At 44.5% G+C, this 20,568-nt stretch overlaps 1 protein-coding gene across 1 annotated transcript in view; it reads right to left on the reverse strand.

Annotated features, from left to right (window-relative positions):
* The window catches only part of LOC144759549 (uncharacterized), a 58,752-nt gene that overhangs the window by 31,860 nt on the left and 6,324 nt on the right, over positions 1 to 20,568 (reverse strand). The window contains exons 3-5 of the mRNA XM_078646489.1: positions 20,200 to 20,318; positions 6,655 to 6,825; positions 4,192 to 6,404 (exon numbers count right to left, since the gene is read on the reverse strand). Of these exons, the coding sequence (XP_078502615.1) occupies positions 4,192 to 5,419 (1,228 nt within the window). The 5' untranslated portion in view covers positions 5,420 to 6,404; positions 6,655 to 6,825; positions 20,200 to 20,318. The remainder of the gene's footprint in view (positions 1 to 4,191; positions 6,405 to 6,654; positions 6,826 to 20,199; positions 20,319 to 20,568) is intronic.

The following is a 20,568-nucleotide window of genomic DNA, read 5'->3' on the forward strand; positions in this document are numbered from 1 at the left end:
TTCTGCCAAGCGCCCCACTCCTCAGACCTGTCGTGCCCCGGAGCGCGCTGTGAGCCGTGAGACTGACGTGCCCTGAGGAGCGCTGTCCTTTTCCTCAGAGCTCTGCGACTGCCTGAGGCTGCTGCCCCTGAGGGCGCTGACTAACCTGTCTACGAAGCGCTGGCTGGGTATTCACCGCCGTGGGCCCGGATCCCTGGAAGGCCGTTCTGCCATCGCCAGCATTGTCGCGGCAGCCCCGATGTCAGGAGGGGGCCGCCAATGTGGAGAGTAGGCGTCACTAGGCCGACGAGGCCGGGAACCACCATCGTGGGACAGGGGCCGACGGCCGCGTCACTAGGCCACGCCCCTGCCGCGCAGTGATTGGCCGCGTGGCTGAGCCCCTCATAAGCCGCGTCCTGATTGTTTCTCGGGCCGTGGGAGCTACAGAAGGCCCGGGAACAGCCGGCGGAACCACCGGAGGGCTCCGAGAGGAGCACGAGCCCTCCCTCCTTCACAAGACGCCACCGCTCTGCCCTGACTGGTCCCGAGGCCGGAGGAGCCTGACGGGGGCCCAGGACCGATCCCCCTAACAGCGCAGGGGCTGAGTAGAGTCTACCGGAGGGCCGGGGCCCTCCTCTGCATTCCAACCTCCGCAAGGGGCCTAGTGAGCCCGAAGAGACAGGTAAACCCCCGAAAAGGGGAAAGTTGTGGTTGGGCCCCATTGGCCTTAACGAACTACCGCAGAGGGAGTTCGCCCCTCCCTGGGGTGGAGAGATTTTTCAGGAAGTGCTGGGCCTAGACCCAGGGATTAACCCTACTTCGTCTAGTAACCTACTCAGCCTAGGCCCTGTGCATGGCTTAACTGTATGAAATGTTTGCTCTTGCTCAGAGAGGTGGTTACTAGCCCTAATGAGAGGGTTGTTCTTATATAAGGAGAAGTTGCCTGATTCCTACAAGGCCCAGTTATCCCCTGGGTTGCTCCTTTGATGAAATGTTTAAGGGGATATGCTATGTAGAATATTGCGTTACCCCCCTTTACTCCTGCAGTGAAATGATTCTTAAACTGAGCTGCATAGTGGTGACATGTTTAGTGTTATGCCTAAGCTAAGGTGATTGATGCCTATGCCCCCCCCCCTGGTTTTACTCATGGTGTAGGGGCCGGATGGGGCCCACGAAAAATGTGATACAGGCCTGGTTCATATGTTGTTGATGCCAACGCACTGCTTAATGGTTGTGTTGCAGGTTGCAGGGGGGGGCTGAGGATTCATGTTCCTGTCTGGTATTATAGGATGATATTCCCTTACAGGGGTTGGGTTGGTGTTGTCACACATGAGGTGTACTTACGCTAATGTTGCAACTTACAATTTCAGCCAACCCCCCGAGGATGAAAGCCTGAGTTGGCCCCGCCGGATTGGCCCCAGCTCTAATGTTAATTTAACCAACCATTCTTATTTCAGCATGGACTTTGGACTAAACCCTTTTTGTCCCATGTAAATAATCCCCCACTGAAATACTTGGCTCTGGTGCCAGTTGGCGCCATGTTATGATGACACTGTTAATGCATTTTTGCCTTGCAGGTTGGAGATACTAAACTGCTTAATTTTCCAACTCAGATTGGTGTCCTGCCTCTTTTGTGCTGTGCCTGGTGTGTTGACTGAGGGTACTGCGTGAGTGCTTCACATGTCCTCCAAGTTTGGCCTGCCCGCTTGATGCCATGCTACCCCCTTTGAGACTTGGGCAACCCCCAATTCCAACAGTGGCCATGCCCAATTCAAAGGAAAACATGCCCGCTTAGAATCTCTCCTACGTGATCCACGCTACATAAAGGGCTATGGAAGGGTCTGCAGCCTCTTCTGTAGAACAAAAGCCAAAATGCCCATGGGACGCAGAAAGAGGGTGCACTCTGATGCTTCATTATGTACGAGGACCTTTGGCGTTCGTCTGTACTAAGCTAGTGACAGAGTTAGTGGAGTGTTTATTGTCCTCTATGTCACTCTACTTCTAAGCACCTAATACAGCTTGTACAGTGGTTACTGTCATCTGTTCACCTACATTATACTTAATATAAATAGTGCACAATTTAGGTGTTTTTGTCTGCCTACAACGTGGACCTGATACAAATAGCAGTACCTACAAGGTGGATGGTACAATTCAACAAGAGTCTAGGATACTCCAGCACAGATGATTTTGCATCAACATTACGGGGCATCAGTCTTGATGGCAAGCCAACTTTGTATACATTATTATCAGAGACTATACTTGCCTCTTGGATACAACTTTACAACAGAATTTTATGAATTTTCATACAGTTGTATTTATATAATAAAACAACCTACCCACCATAAGTGATCTATCTATTCATCTTTTTGGGTTCTGGAGTAGCATGCTACTTGCTGAAAAGCACTTCAACACTTCATACGGGGTAGAAAGCGCTATGTAAATGCAAAACATGCAAAACCTTCCCTCTTCTATCCCTCCAATCTCTTTTTCAACCCAACTAACAGACCAACATGTCCAGCTCTCAAATACATTTTATATTTCCCTACACTAATTCACCACTAATCATTTTTGGATCCTGGAGTAGTGTGCTACTCGCCGAAAAAGCAATTCAAATTTACCCTAACGCACTCCACTGCTCGCAGAACTCTGCGTTGAGCGGTTGAGTTTTTTTGACACTTTGAGGAGTTCTTCATTGCGGAACACCGCCTAGGCCTAATCTTATCATGAAAATCTAGATTTCAGTCATATGTAAAGAAACAAGTGTGAGTAGAAACCTTTCGGGTGGAGAAAATTTAAGACATTAATATTGTGAATTTTTTGTTAATTAGTTGATGTTTGCAAGTACAAACACTTCTCTGTGTCAAGTAAAGACCTTGAGAGTTTTGTAACTTTCAGATACTCAAATTGTGGATTTTGTTGCAATTAAAACATTTTCAAGGCCTGAAATTTCTTTGCAGTTTCCATGCGGGCAGCCTAAGTTATCCTGCAAGAATTTCTTGATGAATCCTATTGCAACTACAATATGTGCTCTCTCATGTAAAGTCAGGTTGTTAGAAGCTTTTCTGCAACTCAAGATTCGCCTTACTTTTCACCTGGTGTGGGTGCATTTCTCATGTTAAGTGAGATCTCCTTTCTGAGTATAACGTTTCTGGCTTTCCCCTCCTGTATAAGGCTTTAGTCCAGTGTGAATTCTCTCATGTGAAATGACATTGTATTCGTGAATAAACCTTATCTGACATTCCGAACACACATAAGGTTTTTTTCTCCCTTGTGAGTTTGCTCCTGACACGTGAGAAGTAATCTGTGACCAAAACTTCTTGCATTTCGAGCACTCATAAGGTTTTTCCCCAGAGTGGGATCTCTCATGAAGCATAACTATGTCTTTCAGATTCAAGCTTTTATGGCATAAGGATTTTCTCCAGTGTGGAGTTTCTCATGGTGAGATAGCGTTTTTCTCTGCAGCTTTTCTGGCATTCAGAGCACCCATAAGGTTTTCATCAGTATGGAGTTGATTATGGTTAGTGAGGCTGTGCCTATCAAAAAATAGGAATTTCTGGCATTCACAGCATTGGTAATGTTTTTTCCCTGTGTGCGTCTGCTCATGCAGAGTGAGATTGCATTTAAAATTTATGCTTTTCTGGCACTTGGAGCACTGAAGTATTTTTGATGGTGTGTTTTCATATGGTGCATGTAACCATCACTACCTCTGAATCTTTTCTGACATTTAGAGCACTGATAATATTTTTCCCCCAGTGTGGATTCTCACATGTGCAGTGAGATCAGATTTACAGCTGAAACATTTTTGGCATTCGGAGCACTGATAAGGTTTTTCCCCAGTGTGGGTTCTTATATGGTGAGTGAGATTGATTTTTTCACTGAAACATTTGTAGCATTCAATGCACTGATAAGGTTTTTCCCCAGTGTGGGTTTTTGTATGCCGAGTGAGTATTCTTTTTTCACTGAAACATTTCTGACATTCAATGCACTGATAAGGTTTTTCCCCAGTGTGGGTTCTTGTATGTGTAGTGAGTATTCTTTTTTCACTGAAACATTTCTGACATTCAATGCACTGATAAGGTTTTTCCCCAGTGTGGATTCTTATGTGCCGTGTGAGACTACTTTTTATACTGAAACATTTCTGGCATTCAGAGCACTGATAAGGATGGTCCACAGAATGGGTTATTGAAAGTTGAGAAAGACTTTGTTGGTTACAAAACCTTTCCTGGCTTTCAGAGCACTGATAAGGTTTTTCCCCAGTGTGGGTCTGTATATGCTGAGTGAGACTGAGTTTGTTTTTGAAACATTTCTGGCATTTCGAGCACTGATAAGGTTTTTTCCCAGTGTGGGTCTGTGTATGCTGAGTGAGACTGAGTTTGTGTTTGAAACATTTCTGGCATTCAGAGCACTGATAAGGTTTTTCTCCAGTGTGGATTCTCACATGTGCAGTTAGAAGTGATTTACGGATGAAATGTTTTGGGCATTCAGAGCACTGATAAGGGTTTTCCCCAGTGTGGATTCTGATGTGCTGTGTGAGTCTACTTTTTAAACTGAAACATTCCTGGCATTCAATGCACTGATAAGGTTTTTCCCCAGTGTGGATTCTTATGTGCCGTGTGAGACTACTTTTTAAACTGAAACATTTCTGGCATTCAGAGCACTGATAAGGTTTTTCCCCAGTGTGGTTCATTGCATGTAGAGAAAGACTTTGTTTTTTACAAAAACTTTTCTGGCATTCCGAGCACTGATAAGGTTTTTCCCCAGTGTGGATTCTTGTATGTTCAGTGAGTCTTTTTTTTACCCTGAAACATTTCTGGCATTCAGAGCACTGAAAAGGTTTCTCCCCAGTGTGGGTTCTTATATGATGAGTGAGACTGTTTTTGTCAATGAAACATTTCTGGCATTCCGAGCACTGATAAGGTTTCTCTCCTGTGTGAGTTCTTCTATGCCGACTGAGATGGGTTATGGCATTGAAACATTTCTGGCAATCTGTGCACTGATAAGGTTTTTCCCCAGTGTGGGTTAATACATGTTGAAAAAGACTTTGTTTTTTACAAAACCTTTTCTGGCATTCAGAGCACTGATAAGGTTTTTCCCCAGTGTGGGTTAATACATGTTGAGAAAGACTTTGTTTTGTACAAAACCTTTTCTGGCATTCAGGGCACTGATAGGGTTTTTCCCCAGTGTGGGTCCTTATATGTACAATAAGGTCTCTTTTTTTACTGAAATATTTCTGGCATTCAGAGCACTGGTAAGGATTTTCCACAGAGTGGGTTAATACATGTCGAGAAAGACATTGCCTGTTACAAAACCATTTCTGGCATTCAGAGCACTGATAAGGTTTGTCCCCAGTGTGGATTCTCATATGTTCAGTGAGATAAGATGTAAAGCTGAAACTTTTTTGGCATTCAGAGCACTGAGAGGGGGTTTTCCCAGTGTGCATTCTCTCAAATTCAGTGAGATGAGATTTATGGCCGAATCTTTTTTGGCACAGGTAACTTTTTTCCCCAACTTGGGTTACTTTGCTTTGATTAAGGCGAGTTTTAACACTGAATTTCTTCTCACAGCCCGTGTTTTTATAAGGTGTATTCCTTGAGTTAATATCTCTACATTTAGTTTTATCTTGCTTATATGCCACGGTAAGAGTGACTCCGATTTTAGAGTCGGGCTTGTTTAGATAATGTTCAGCATTTATCTTTAAACGAAATTGCGTGTAATCTTCTTAACACTTAAATTGAGCAAAATATGTCTGGATGCAGCCCTTTAAAACCTGTTGAAATGTTTCTAGCAAATAACAGTCTTTTGGTGATAGCCTCTCCGGCAGCAACTTATTTTGTGACTGAAGTTTTTCTCAAATCTATTTGTATAGGTTCTTAGCAATACAGTGATAAGGTGTTAGTCTGATATTTAATGATTAAACTGATAAGTACCTTTTTGCACTGACGTAATAGCAGTAACTGAGAATATTAGAACATGCACAGTAATATTGTGGCTCACCAGTCGCAGAACATCAGTTCCTTTTACCCTTTCTATGTTTGTTGTAAGGTTAAGGTTTGTAGTTCTGAAGTTGAGGATTTATTTACATTAGCTATAGCGCAAAGGTGCTCATTTAATCCATTTTTATATTTAACAGTTTTACATATCACTCCTTCACAACAGATAATGTTGAGGTGATATACATAGAATTACAGAACAGTACACAATAAAAAGGAAACAATCTGAGATGGTCATGAACACAATAAAGGGGTGAATTTTTAAGGTTTTCACCAGAGTGAGCAGAGTGGGTCGCAGTGTTGTATCCCGAGGCAGATAGTCTCAAACTTGCGTAACTGGTTAAAAACGGTTGTTGAACGAAGGTGATTTTCCAATCTTTTGGTTGTTAGCGTGTCAGCTTCGGAGTCTTCTTTCAGTGTCTTTTCTTTGATGGTCTGCAGAAGAAACCTTTTGTTATATCTTTCTTTTATGCAGTGTGTGCTTCCACTCTGGAATTACATGATGCTTTAGATAATGCGTGCTTTAGATGAACGTTATTCTGTCATGCTGAGGCAATTTGTCTTTCTGATAATATTTCAGATGAGGATGTTGTGATTGGTCTTTCTGGCATTATCTCTGATGCTATGTGAACAGATATGACTTTGTTCTGGGTTAATGAAATGTAAAATTAGAGACTTCACTTACATGTATAGTACATTCCTCAGCTCCCACTTCCTCGCCACACCTAGATTTTGGAAATTGTTTAAACTTAGAACGCTGGATGTCAATCAGTTTTTCAAAATAAACCTTCTTATGGCACTAACATTCAGTTGGCTGGTGCTAAATCTTGCTTTCTTCGTCCGTAATTTCAATCACCTATAGTATTAAAATTAAATAGTTAATACATGTAAATATCCCCAAAAATAATTTACAAGCCAAATCAATGCAGAATTGCAGAATTTTGAAAGTGTTGAGCTGTTCTTCAGCCAGAGCAGAGTGTAGAATGGTAGCCTGAGAGTACTTGGATCAGTGAGTGAGGATTTGTAGAATTTCCAACATTTTATTACGCTCAGAAAGGATACATGTACCCTATGGACTTGTAACATAGAATCCCAAAATCAGACATTAAAGTCATATGGACTGGCACCAAAACGATATTTAAAATAGAATACTATTAATTAATTCTGATGTAGATTTCTAGGATGGGAATTTCCCCTCCATGGACAACAGGCGTTTCCCCCGCCCTGAGTTACCACCTACTTGTATCTGGTATCCTGACTTTTGAGCTCTGGCCTCTGCCGCACGCAAATCTATTGTGTGTTGCGAGGACTATGCCTAGACCTATCCCTCAACTATGGTCCACAGTATGAATCAAGGGAAATGAAATTAAGGCGTACTTTCATGTGTTCATTTTATTCCAACTGATTATCAGTTGTTAGGCTTTACAGGGTGCAGAAAAACAGGACACAATTTTTTACCAGACAGAAAAATTAGACTGAAAAGACCCACAAGACTCTGGGTGCAGCAGAAGCAGCCAAGACTTATGCTGTTTTTTTATTAACTGGGGGAAACACACAATTCTTCCCTCTGTTAGAAAATGCTTTCCTCTTCCCTCCCCTGCTTCACCCATCTCCCCCCAACCAACCACATGCATATATCTGCCACCTGCTTAAAACAAGTGGTAAATAAAAACACTATGTAATAGTGAATGGCATGTGGTTTGACAGGGAGAAGAATCTGTTCCTCGTGGCAACTCCCCAGTCCATGGCGTCAAACTTGTACCTGCATGTTACATGAGATTTTTCTGCCACTCCAGTACTGTGCAACTTCTAACAAGGGACTATGAGAGATTTTGGACCGGTCCTGTGACCTGGAGGGTCACACCAAGTGTGCCCTCATTTAAGGCAGAGGACTGTCATGGGTTTAACAGCTAGAGCGGTGATGGCAATGCATCCTGTTGTAAGGATCAATAGCCTGATGAGATCTTTGCATCATGGTCAGTGTAGTGGCATCCTACTGACACACCCATGTAATGCTCCATTTCTATGCCTGTGTCCAGACTTTGCAATAACATCCAGTGCATGTTTAGGGTGTTGGTGTGCATAGCATAAATGCAATGTGAGGGTGCGACAGAGTAAACTGCATCACCTGCCTGCCAGTTGTGTAAACAAGTGGGACCATATATCCCTCTTTTATACCCTAGTTCAAAGTCCTCTGTTAGCAAGGAAGAATGTGCTCTACAATGTACTCAGGTGCCTGCTGTGGCACCAGGGATGGTGTCAGCCTGACAGTTTATCTAAGTTGAGGGGACATAATCTGCAGGGAAGGGAGTTTGACTATCCAGCAGGAGGACAATGCTGTCCTGAAAGAAGCAAGGTCCAACACATCCCCGTTATCTGTAGGGCGGGCTGGAAAGCCATCCAGCAGGACCAGCTAGTCTGAGGGACAGCGCCCCGCCAAGACTGTCCCAACAGTTGAAGGCAGAAAATAAAACTCTATGACATGATTGTTTAGGCCCAGTAGGACGATTGTGTGCTGCCAACCGTCCCGTTCAAGGTTGCATTTGACAAATTCCTAACACAACAGAGTCTGAATCTACTGGCTTCTTGGAGAGCCTGTGTTGGGCTTTTAGCTGCTGAATTTCTGACTACTCTGTGTCAGAGGCCCATGAGGGACTACAACTACTCCAGTGTCGAACACCCTGTCTGAGCTTACACCTGTGTTCCAGCCAGCCACAATGTGGGCTCAATTGCTGATGGTCAGGCCTCCAGAGGGGCTGCACTTACCGACAGGCCAGGTGTGACTGCTATCTTGGGACTGCTGATCTTCAGGCAACTGCAAAGAAAAGACAGAGTGGGTGCCCTACAGAATGCTGTAGTGTTGTTCCTATATTCCCAATAGGCTCTGTGCATTGGAATAACATAAACAATAGTTTAGACATAGGACTGAGGTCATCTAGGTCTCTATTGAATATGTTAGACTTAATTAGGTTTGCCAGCTAGCTCAGAGGTCACTAGAAACTTTCTCGAGTAAACAAGAAGGTGTTAACTTTCCTGAATAGACAAGAAGGGATTACGACTGCATAAACATGACAACTTTGCTCCCCCCAGAATAAGGAGTATATCTCCAGAGTCGGGGAAAACAATAGACTGCTATTTCACTCAGTCAATCGTGCATGCTTAGTTTCACCAGGAGTGCAGAGAAATAGAGAGACGGGCGTTTTCAATAAAAGTTGTCATTTATTGAGCAGTCCTCTTTCTCATGCAAGAGAAGTGAATTGCCACAATTGCAATACTTGTCATGAAGTAAAGTGCGTACATTAAAAGGTGTATTATGAAATAATACTGTAAAAGCATTTATATGGTTTCTGAGCCATATGATACTTAAAACTGATAAAATATATACATACATAAAATCATTGACTAAACGTACTCAACTGGTGCTTCTAAGATACGCCTACCCCGGTGTACCTGACCCAAGCCTAATACGTGGGAAGGAGTAAGTGAGCTGCAGTTTAAGTTAAGTTAGTTTTTGCCCTGAATCTGAATCAAGAATTCTCTAAAGATCTAATCAGCTCCGTAACTTGGTTATAGAATGAAGGAGGTCTTGTATCTCTTTCTCAGGACTCGATCTCCCAGCAACCCGCAAGTGTGACTGGAAACACTGGAGCTGGATTTCTCGGCAGGAGAAAAGACAGCGTCTCTCTCAGTACGTCAATGGGAGGGTCGGCTTCCTTCGGCTCTCGTTACAGCTGGGCTTCGGGTAAGTAGATAGCCGATCTGCTCCAAACCACCGTGTGTTTGCTTAAGGCAAACATTGGTATATTTATACCTGGAAGGTGCCGAGTTTGACGTAAGGTTGGACATAGGACGTCACTAAGAACTTACAGTTCTTTCTGGACTCCAGGAGTTCTTGGACATATCAAAACAAAAGAAGGAGGAATTCCCGGGCTGCTGGAGGCTTGGTTTGTTTAAAGAACGCGTTGTACTTTCTAGGAGTCTATGGGAGTAGCCTTCCCGTATTTGGACTGCATTGGCTTTGACTAAATATGGATATGATTCTTATGCCTTTATAAGGATATGATTTGTTATAACCACATAAGGGCATGAATCGGGAATATTTAAATAGGGTCCTAGATACGTTTACAACAATGCAGCACTATATCCAGGACAAAAGCGCTCCACAAAAGCCTGCTGGTGGGTCATTGCTCTCTCGAGTCTTCGGGCGTGCCATTCAAGTGTCGGGAAACAGGAAAGAGACCCAGACAAGACTGACTCATCCTGTGAAAGGGTAAGACACTTACGACAGCATACACGCATTGGGGTGACGGGAGTGACAGAACTGACACTATACTATATTCATGATACTCCTAAATGCCCTTAGTGGGGAAGAGAAGATCAGAACCGGACGCACCTGTCTGCAGCACATGGTAGTCTGGCATGCCTAAACTATCTTTTCACCCAGACTGTCCATAAAGATGATTTTAGAGCCGCTACGCGCATAGCAGGGGGAATCTCAGACCATTCGCTGGTTGAGATACAACTCGTTTGTCCGATTGTGGACTTCATGCTACCCCCAAGGGTTGATCCATGATATTTAAAAGACAAGACGTTCAAAGCTCGTATGAGAGATGGAGCAGACTTCTATTTTAAGGAGAACTTGCAGCCTGTTGAATCAGCTTGTGTGCTATAGGATGAATTCAAGCCAGTGATCCTCGAGGACACTGACAACAAGGGGACGGAAATACTGGGAGAGACATCCTGAAAGACCTGACCCTGCCAATGCTAACGAATGAGGACTGAGACGCACTAGACCAAGACCTGACAGTAGACTAAATAAATAAGACAATAGGAACCTTGCAAACAGGGCACGCGACGGGGCCTAATGAGCTCCCCATAGAATTAAATAAAAGCATGAAGGATAAAATCAGGGAGTGCCTCCAGAGGAGGTTTCAGACTGCCTGAAAATAAGGGTGTCTCCCAGAGGACCAAAGAATGTCTGAGGTGGTGGTCATCCCAAAAAACGATGAAGCAGCAACTGAGTGTGGGTCTTATAGATCTCTCTCCCTGCTTAATTTTGAGACTAAGGTCCTTGCGTAGGCCCTGGCGATCTGCTTGCAGACAGTAATTACAACAGTGGCTCATCCTGATCAATCGGGCTTTATGCCACACCAGGGAACGCGCTTATATCTCCGACACCTTAATGGCATACCACATGCAACAGGGGATTCCTTTGCTGAACCAGTGGCGCTGCTGTAAAGCTCTTGTATGTGGCACCTCTAGCGCGCATGCGTGCCAATAAAATAGTCTCCGAGTCTTTGCCATCCGACAGGGATGTTCCTTGTCTCTTATGTTCTTCTCACGTGCGTAGGTTCGCCAGGATCTCTCATATGGGGTATTCCAGTTGATCAGGAGTGGGTCGAGAGAATCTCCCTCTACGCTGACGTTTTGCTGTAGGACACATAATCAGCCTTCTCGAGTGAACGAATCCTACACATTTTTCACATATTTAGAGATTATTCAGGATATAAGATCAACTGGAAGAAGTCCTTAACATTCCTGCTGGTGGCAGGGACCCTGCGGCTGCATTCTAGGTGCACAGTTCGGGTGACACTACATGGCTTTAAATATTTGGGCGTGTTTATTACAAGAGAGCCACAGGCAGGATCATACTTCCGAAATTAGACTAGCTTTGCTGGGATGCCCCACACTTGCGGGCGCTCCCGCTTTCCCTACTAGGCCGGGTGGTCCTATTTAAAGTGATGACCCTCCAGGGTCTCCTGTACATCGTGAAAAAAACGTCCTTTAAGATCCCAATAAACATTTTCTTTCAAAGGGTAGACCGAGAACTTTGGCTCCTGTTGTGGGATGGTGGCACTTCGCGCTGAGTAAGGTGCAGAGGGGAATTTATTAAGGTGGACTGGCAGTCCGGAGCATTCTCAAGTATTACTGGGCCACGCAGCTGGTGGCAGTCAACAACTCGGTTTTTGTGGACCGTGAGGATCCTGCTTACCGGGTAGATAGATTGACCATGGGCAAGAGAGGTTACCCCACCCTGGTGCTGTATCGAAGAAAGTATGAGTGCGCCCTACCTACTCATACCTAAACAGTGGTAAGGGTGTGGAGAGAGGCTACCAAGTGTTTAGGCTGAAAAGGTAAGCTGACTGAAATTATTCCACTGTATGGTGGTGATCTCTTAAGTGCAGTGGGAGGATTGCAGGGCTTCACAAAATGGGGATTGATTAGCTTAGAGCAGCCGGGCGATGTGTGGAGGAGACAGGCGCTTGAGCCCTTCACGAGCCTACAACAAAAGTATGAATTAGGTGACTAAAAACGGTTCTGACATTTGCAGGTGGGTCACGCTCTGCAAGGTCACATCTGGGAAGGGGGGAAGTTGCCTGATGCATCCCCACTGGAGGACCAGCTGCTAACTAATCCCCTGACCGAAAAAACAATCTCAACCATCTATAGGAAGTTGATCTATAATTCTCTGGATCCCTTGGGGATGTTGCAGGCGGCCATTCACCAACTTTTGTTATTTTCAAGAACAAGCTTCCAAAGCTGGAGTTTGTTTTTAAAAAGCAATAACTAATGACCCTCACACCCCTGGAACTTTCTCCCTAATTAATTTACTCCCAGGAAGTGGGATTCATTTAAAACAAATTCTCATCACGGCTGCCAGGTATTCCCTGGTGGTCCTGAATAAGAGAAAAAAACATCAGACAGCCTGATCTAGAGAGGAAGGGCCGTCCGATGTATTTACTGGCAGACCATCGTTTGTTGGACAGGATACTCCACCACGCTTGTGAAGGAGTACCCTGCTCACCAAACTCTAAATCAAGACCTTTATCTTGACTGTGCTATGCATGTATCTCTAGGTCTGCTTCATTATGTCCATCAGTCTTTGTATTATCTACCTGTTATTGAGGCTTGTGTGTTTAGCACAGGCTTAATCTTACGGTCTGTGTGTGTGTGGGTTTATTTGAACCCTGCGGTTTAATCTGCACTTGTTGTTTATGCGGTGTTATTTGGTGCCCCTTTTAATTATACAAAATTATGTTACAGGCGACCTGGTGTCTCTTGCCTGTGACTTCTGAGGAAGTAATGGTGCACAGTTAACAGCAGCAACATTGCAAAGTGTCAAGCGCCTGATTTAGAGTTCGCTGGGCGGGTTACTGGCCGCGTTACACAGACAGAAACGTGACGGATATCCAGGCCGCCGTATTACAAGCACCACTGAATATAATATGTGGGAGCTTATTTCTTTCTTTCGTACTTTCTATGTCCCTTGTTTTTATTATCTTTATTTTACTCTTTTTTTTCTCTCTTCTTTTTCTGTTTCTCTCTATTCCTGGCTTATCATTCATTCATTTCTTAATTTAAGAAGGCTTAGCTTCCTAAAGCATTTTATTCCTTCATTTGTATTTCTTCTTTCCTGTCATAGGGATGACTGCACAGATATCCTTACAAGTAGGATCTTTTGAATTCGGCATGAACCTATTTACTAATGGTCCTAGTTGAAGATGTCATTTAGAAGTTAAATATATGTTTCTGATGTGAGGTAGGGTGGGTATGTGTGAGAATGTGTGTCAGAGAGAGAGAGAGAGTATGTGTGTGTGTGTGTGTGTGTGTGTCTATCTGTCTATGTCTGAGTGTGTGTGAGTACTTGAGCGTGGGGAGTCGGCTCTCACTATACTATACCAAAAAGAGGTATAGTGTGCAGAGAGTACAGTGGATCCCCAGAGATTTTACAGAGGCTAAAGTAGATAATACTAATGCTTTTTTGTGGTAGTGTGGGGGAGCAGTTAGACGTATACGAGGGTAGTTTTAAGCATTTGTTGTACACACAGTGGCAATAAATGACACCCACTGTTGTACACAGGGTGGTAATAAATGACACACAATCAATGAATAAATCTGAGACCAATTTATAAAATGACACTTGGTTAGATTTATTTTGCGGAACCACAGAATTTCATCTTGAGTAAATATGCAATAGAAGTTCTGGTCAATATAAAAGTGGACAATTAGTGCAATTTTCAGACTTTGCAATGTTAACCTGTGGGGTGAAGAAAACATTCAACAAACGTATAGCCAACATCTACTTACAAGACCATTCTTCAGAAGTTAAGGTCAGTATTGGACAAGGTTCACTTCAGAACCAACAGTGCACCACCAGCGGCACGTGGGCGCCCGGGTGCAGGTGCAAGTTCAAGGTTGGAAACCCAATACTAATTAAGGGGGACTGGGGCAATCGGGCAGAGGCTGCTTACAGGTAGGTAACAGCGGCTTTGGGGAACTAGGTGGTCAGGAACTGAAGTTCAGGGACTGGGGATGCCACCTAAAAACTTTATTTAAGGGCGATACAAGAAAGTGACAGGTAGTGTCCAATGGACCCTTTGCCTGGGTGTCTAGGTCTTCTAACATGCCCACCTTCTGTGAGAGGAGGACACAGTCCTAGCCATAACTGAACAAGTCCCACCATCTTCAAGATGGTGGGCACTGAAAAGTGTACTTGACCTAGCCTCCAGCACCCGAGGGCTGGAGTTGACAGAGGGGGGGCACATCTCCTATTCTATCAAAGGTTTCCCACCCGTCCTGCCGCCAAAAAGGGAGTGAGGACGCGACGGAGGCCCACTCCTTCGAACAGAAGAGGCTGGGGTTGCATTACAAAGGGGGCAAGACCTTTGAAGCTCCCCACCACGGATGGCTCTTCCTGTCCAGGTGAGACGTGAACACCTCCACCCAGGAAAGGCATTGTTCTCAGCCACAGAGTGCGCAGGCACTCTCCCCTGAGGTCAGAACACACTCTGGTGGTAACAGGCTGGCTCAGGCCAGTCAATGACCACACTAAGGATTGGTAGGTTTCATGGGACCCCTCTAAGGGGCCCTATGTGTGCAATTTTTAATAAAATCTACACTGGAATCAGTGCAAGTTTATTATGTTGAGATGCTTGGTGCAAACATCGCATATTTCAGTGAAGCCATCATGGAGCTGGCGAACTCATAATGACGAGTGTCCAGCCTATGTACTTACTATGACTTCCCTGGTCACTTACAATATCCAGGAATCGACTAGGATATTGCAGGGGCATCAGGGGCATTTCATGCAGATATGCCCTCACAGGGGGGAGAGGATGTGGTGCAACAGCCAGACCTGCCGACTTGGGAACTGGGGATCCGGGTTTGAGTCTCTGCTTCAGCGCAACATCCTGTGATTCTGGGCAAATCACTTTATCACCACGTGACCATAGACAGCATCTGGAAACAATCACGGGTGATGAGACGCACTATATAAATCTGTGAATTTTAACTCACTGCCCGAGATATGTGTAAGACATCCCTCTAGCAGTATTCATGGGAATGGCACACAGGGATGTGTGCCAGGTCGGCTCTTCAGTTTTGTCAGTAGATGACGCAGTCGGAATTTAATAATTGTCCCACTCAGTAAGGAGGGCTCTATCACCCACTCCCCTTATTCGCTGTCATCGTCAGTTGTGTGTGCGTCCTCCGGGAGATGAGACATCGATGCCACCGGAGGAGGCGGCCTGATGATCGATGAAGGCAGAGGAAGAGGCATCAGTGGGACAGATGAGGCCGACTCCGAGGGAGGAAATCGGCGGTAGTAGTCATCAAGCACATGTTGCAAATTAGAGATGAGAGACATGGGCATCTGCACAGTTGGATCACAAGTGGTGGTTGAGTATTAGGCTCAGGGTAATAATCATATCCTTGGTCATCATCAATATCTTGTCATTTGATGAGAAGCTCAGAAGGAGTACAAGCAACACGGAACCGGTCATCCTCTTCCGAAACCTCCTCATTAGCCCCGTAGTCAAAAAGCTCCACAGAAAGATTTGGAGATGGCTGAATCGGCAATAGATCCAAAGAAGAGTTCCTACGTTGAAGTAGGGAAACATCCATCGTTCCTGAAGGCGGCAAAAGTGTTGCTGAAGATTTCAAGAGGACTAGAGACATCAATGCTGAAGTTGGAACCAAGGATGCCACCGCCGACTCAGCGGTCGACGACGAAGAGTGTGGTTGAAGTTCCGTAAGGAAAGGCTTCTGTGCTGTCGACAAGGCAACCGTCAAAGAGGCAACCGTCGACTAAGCAGGTGGAGCCTTGAGAGCCATCGACCGTCTCGTCGGCGATAAGGCATCCGTCGACGACTGACCGGAAACAGACCTCTTTTTTGTCCACGACGAAGTGAGGGAGTGGCAGACGAGCGAGGCTTCACCGACACCATGACAAACGTCGACGGAGAGGCCGCTGACAACATAATCATTGTAGGTTGAGGAGAAGAGAAGGTGGAAGTCGTCGTTGTAGCAGTGGCGACGGAAGTCATCGTCGACGAGGAACCCATTTTTTTTTAGGCAAATTTGTCTCAGGAAGAGACTTAGATGCCTGAGACTTAGATCTCGGAGGCGTAGAGGGCATGAGTACCCCCTTAGAAGGAACAGGAGCCCTTTTTGAGGAAGAAGTCTGGCTTTCATGAGTAGAGGTGTGGTCTTTCTTGAGCACCTTAGCCTTAGCAGATACCATCTCCGCCTCACAAGCCCTCTTCTTAGAGATGACAGTCCTGAGAGAGGAATCACTCTCAACATCTGATATCCTTAGTCTTGAGTTGACCTCCCTCTCTGTCTCTTAAAGTCTTTTGAGGAAAAGTCCTGCAGATTTTACAATCTCTCACCTGATGTTCAGGGTGGAGGCAGTAGATACACTTTTTGTGGGGGTCTTCGGAATGAAGCCAGAATTTCCCACAAGACTCACAGTGTCTGATGAGTGACCTTTTTGTAGTAGACAAAGCAGTGAAGATATTCTGAAGAGTTTCTGAAGGGAAAAGGTAGAGGTACTGAGCAGAGCTCAGGCAGACTCCCTTCACATGACATGCAGTAGAAAATCTGAGAGCCTGAGCCTCTGAGGAGAAGGTTCCAGAGGGTGCTGTTGCCTGATTGGCTGGAGTTTGTAACATATCTAGTAACTTGGACAAGTTATTAAAGTGACATGTTTTTTCCTATTAACGTCCATGTTACAATACTGCTCTTTTAGCTATGCTTTCAGTATGCTATTGCTATATTGCTATTCTATGTACCGTGGGAATCCCACTTCAACGACGAGGAATGATTCGACCTCTTGGTCAGATTCTTCCCAGAAGATATCCAGAGTGTGTTGAATGCTCTGATGCTGACTCTCTCGCCGTCGAGCCTGATGATCGGGTAGAGTCCTCTTGGACCGAAACGACTTACAAGCGTCGCAGTCTTCCTCCTTGTGCGCTGGAGAGAGGCACAAGTTACAAACTTGATGTATGTTTTGCGAGGGTACTTGGCGTGGCACCCAGGACAGAAATGGAATGGAGACCGTTCCATTTGCAGTTGGCTGGCCCTACGCAGCAAGGCCCAACGGTTGCGCATGAGGTTTTCTATTGAAAATGGAGAGTTTGTTAATCTATTTGAAACGCGGAGAACAGGGAAACGGGTACTGAAACAATACCGTTGAGGGTAGAGTGGACTGCGGGGAACCCAAAGAGCGGTTTCAGAGTGCAGCAATACACATCCGAACCCGTTAGGGGTAAAAAACAATCTAACAATGGAGTCAATGCCCATGTGCACTATCACCGAAAGGTGGAGTCACCTTTCCTCGTGATTGGAAAGACTTCTTCAAAGAAAAAAAACATGCAAACATCCGGACCCAACACAAGATGGCAAGAGTATGGAAAGCATGTGCATCTACAGCACACATGCCTTGAACATAAGATTAATGACCCCAAATCCCTGCCGTGGTATCTGGTCATGTTGTGGCTGAGTGTGTCATGTGATGTGGCAGGCTATAGTACTTGGTGTGATTTGGTTATTTTTGACAAGTTGGAGTGCTGAACGGTCAGGCAAATTTTGATTTTCTTTGTTTTTGGGATTGTGTGAAATAGTGCGGTACCTACCGTATGATGTAAATTAATTACATTGCTAATATACCATAAGGACGTGGGGTGAGTGTTATTAGGGCCTAAGCCTTGCTGATTATATGCAGAATAACAGGTCTGGGAGGTCACTATTGACTAGAGCAGGTTAGCAGCTGCACAGGTCTTGGGCATTGATCCTATTGAGGATAATATGTGATGGGCACTGGTGACTGGAGCTGGCTAGCAACAACGCTCGCCTGTTATTCATTACAAGCAGGGTAACAATACATGTCAATATTGACTGGAACTGGTTGGCAGTAGAGTTAACCTCTGGTTGTAAATATTTGCAGGATTTAAGGTACAGGGGTCACTACTGACTGGAGTTACTTAGCAGGATAATAGGTCTCAGGAAGCCAATACTGACTGAAGCTGGTTAGTATGATCACTAGTCCCAAGGTACTACTAATGACTCAAGTTGGCTAGAATGATAACAGGTCCCAGGGGCCAGTACTAACAGGAGCTGACTAGTATGCTTACATACAGGTCCAAGGGGCCACTACTGACTGGAGCTGGCTAAAACAATAACAGGCCCAAGGTTGGTGGGGGTGCGAGTGGCACCAGTGACCAGAGTTGGCTAGAAGCATTGACGACCTTTGGTATTGATTAAGTGCAGGATTATAGGTCACAGGAGGCATTGCTGAATACAGCTGGATAGCAGCGGCCTCTAGGAAGAAGGAATTGAGAAAGCATAACTGGATATACTGGTTTCTTTAATACCGATAATTGGTTACACATGAATGCCACAACGTGCATTGATATATTATATTACCAAATTACAATTTTCTTATATTAATTTGACGTGACTGTTCGCCTTAATATGCCTGCAAAGTTACATGATTCTATTAGGGCCCAGAACCCTTTTATTTAGTGATGTCCATCTGCACACTTTCCTGCATCTTGTAGTAACTTGAACATTGACAAACAGAAGTGTTATTTCCAGAAACAGTGAATTCTGCAGCTTGTCTGAGTATCTTTGATCTGCACCTCACGGACTCCTCACATTCCTCTCGAGAGAATATCCTGCCTCCTACTCATTAGTGTAGTTTTAGTAACTGTTTCTATCACGTGTTCATGTTTCATTGACTTGTATTAGGAGAAAAGTGTATAAAAATACATCGGGAGCATTAGCATTATATACTCCAACTTGCTTTGGAGTGGATGCTTTCGTCCATTGCAAAGACAATTCTCACTTGTTAGCTTGCTTGGCCTTTTGCTATTTTTGGATTCAATTTATGATAGATTTGTTGGCCTCCAGATGTGTTGTGTTTTATTTTACATATCATAAGAGATGACGAGGAAAATGACAGTCCAGTATACACATTCTTCTTATAAATCAACTTACAGTATACTGTTCTGGAGGTTCAGTCCCACAGACATTATCTCTAACTGAACGCAGACACCCTAGGAAGCATGTGCTTTTCAAACCAGTTGCCCTCTGATGCGGCGTCCTCGCTATTGGATAAGTCAATATGTCCTGTATTTTAGGAGACTTACCGTATCTAGTGCACTCTGTTAGAGAGTGCTCACCTGTGGTTGTAAGAAGTTAATAGGCGCCTTATCACCTATGCACGGTGCAGGGCTTTGAGTTACAGAGCTCCTCACGCAGTGGAGAAGATTAGGTCACATTTACCCATTTTTCCATATTTGCTCTTGATGAAATGCCAACAGATTGCTCCATGACTACACAAGGCATGAAAAAAGTTGACCTGAAGTATAGACCCCATCTTACCAGCAGGTCCATAGGTGATCGACACTTTCACACAGTGATAGGGGCCATTAGTTCCTCAATTTCTCTGCCACTGTTTTTAATCTCAACATGAACCAGGAAGATAACATTAACTATATTGTGGCAACTGGTTGATAGTTGATCTTATATTCAGACTTTCAATAATCTCACATCTTATGACACAACATCCTCTGTCCTACTATGCTCATCCGGCGTACCTAATAAAAGATCTGCAACAAAGTGCCCTCTTGTGGTGCCCGCCAGGTATTTTAGCGCCGGCCTGGTGACGAGTATAGCCCAATGATGAAGCATGTCACCTTCAGGTGAGTGAACGTAACTTGACTTAGAAAGCACATGCTTCCTAGGGTGTCTGCGTTCAGTTACAGATAATGTCGCTGGGACTGAACCTCCGGAACAGTATACTGTGATTTGACTGTTATATTTTAAATATTGTACATAGCAGATATTGGCCCTTCCTTGTTTCACAAAAATGATCGGATACCTGCCTCAGAGCGCACTTCTTACAGACGAGTATTGGGTTATCATGTTGCTGTTACAAGCTCCTTACCTGTGCGAGTTATCGGGAACGATGCAGGAGGCAGACCCAAACCAGCCACACATGGAGATCAATGACAAATACTGAAGAATGAACAGAGCTTCCAAGCTGGTGACCATTACTTAATTGACCTTGAAAATAAAAGACACGTTTTAGTATTCTGGTGACTCATGACCATAAAAAACAAATGTTATAAATTCAATATTGTGTCAAAAACTTAAAAAATGGAACTGGATGTGCTGAATTGAATGTTGTCCCAGGTCATGAGTGACACCTTCCACCACTATTGCTTATGGGACTTTGAGTTTTGTTTTTCTCATTAACCCCTTCCACGCTCATGACGAGCTCAGCTCGTCATGCAGTCCACTGCTTGTGTGCTCA

This window comes from Lissotriton helveticus, chromosome 1_1 (genome assembly GCF_964261635.1).
Source record: "Lissotriton helveticus chromosome 1_1, aLisHel1.1, whole genome shotgun sequence".
Lineage (NCBI taxonomy): Eukaryota > Metazoa > Chordata > Amphibia > Caudata > Salamandridae > Lissotriton > Lissotriton helveticus.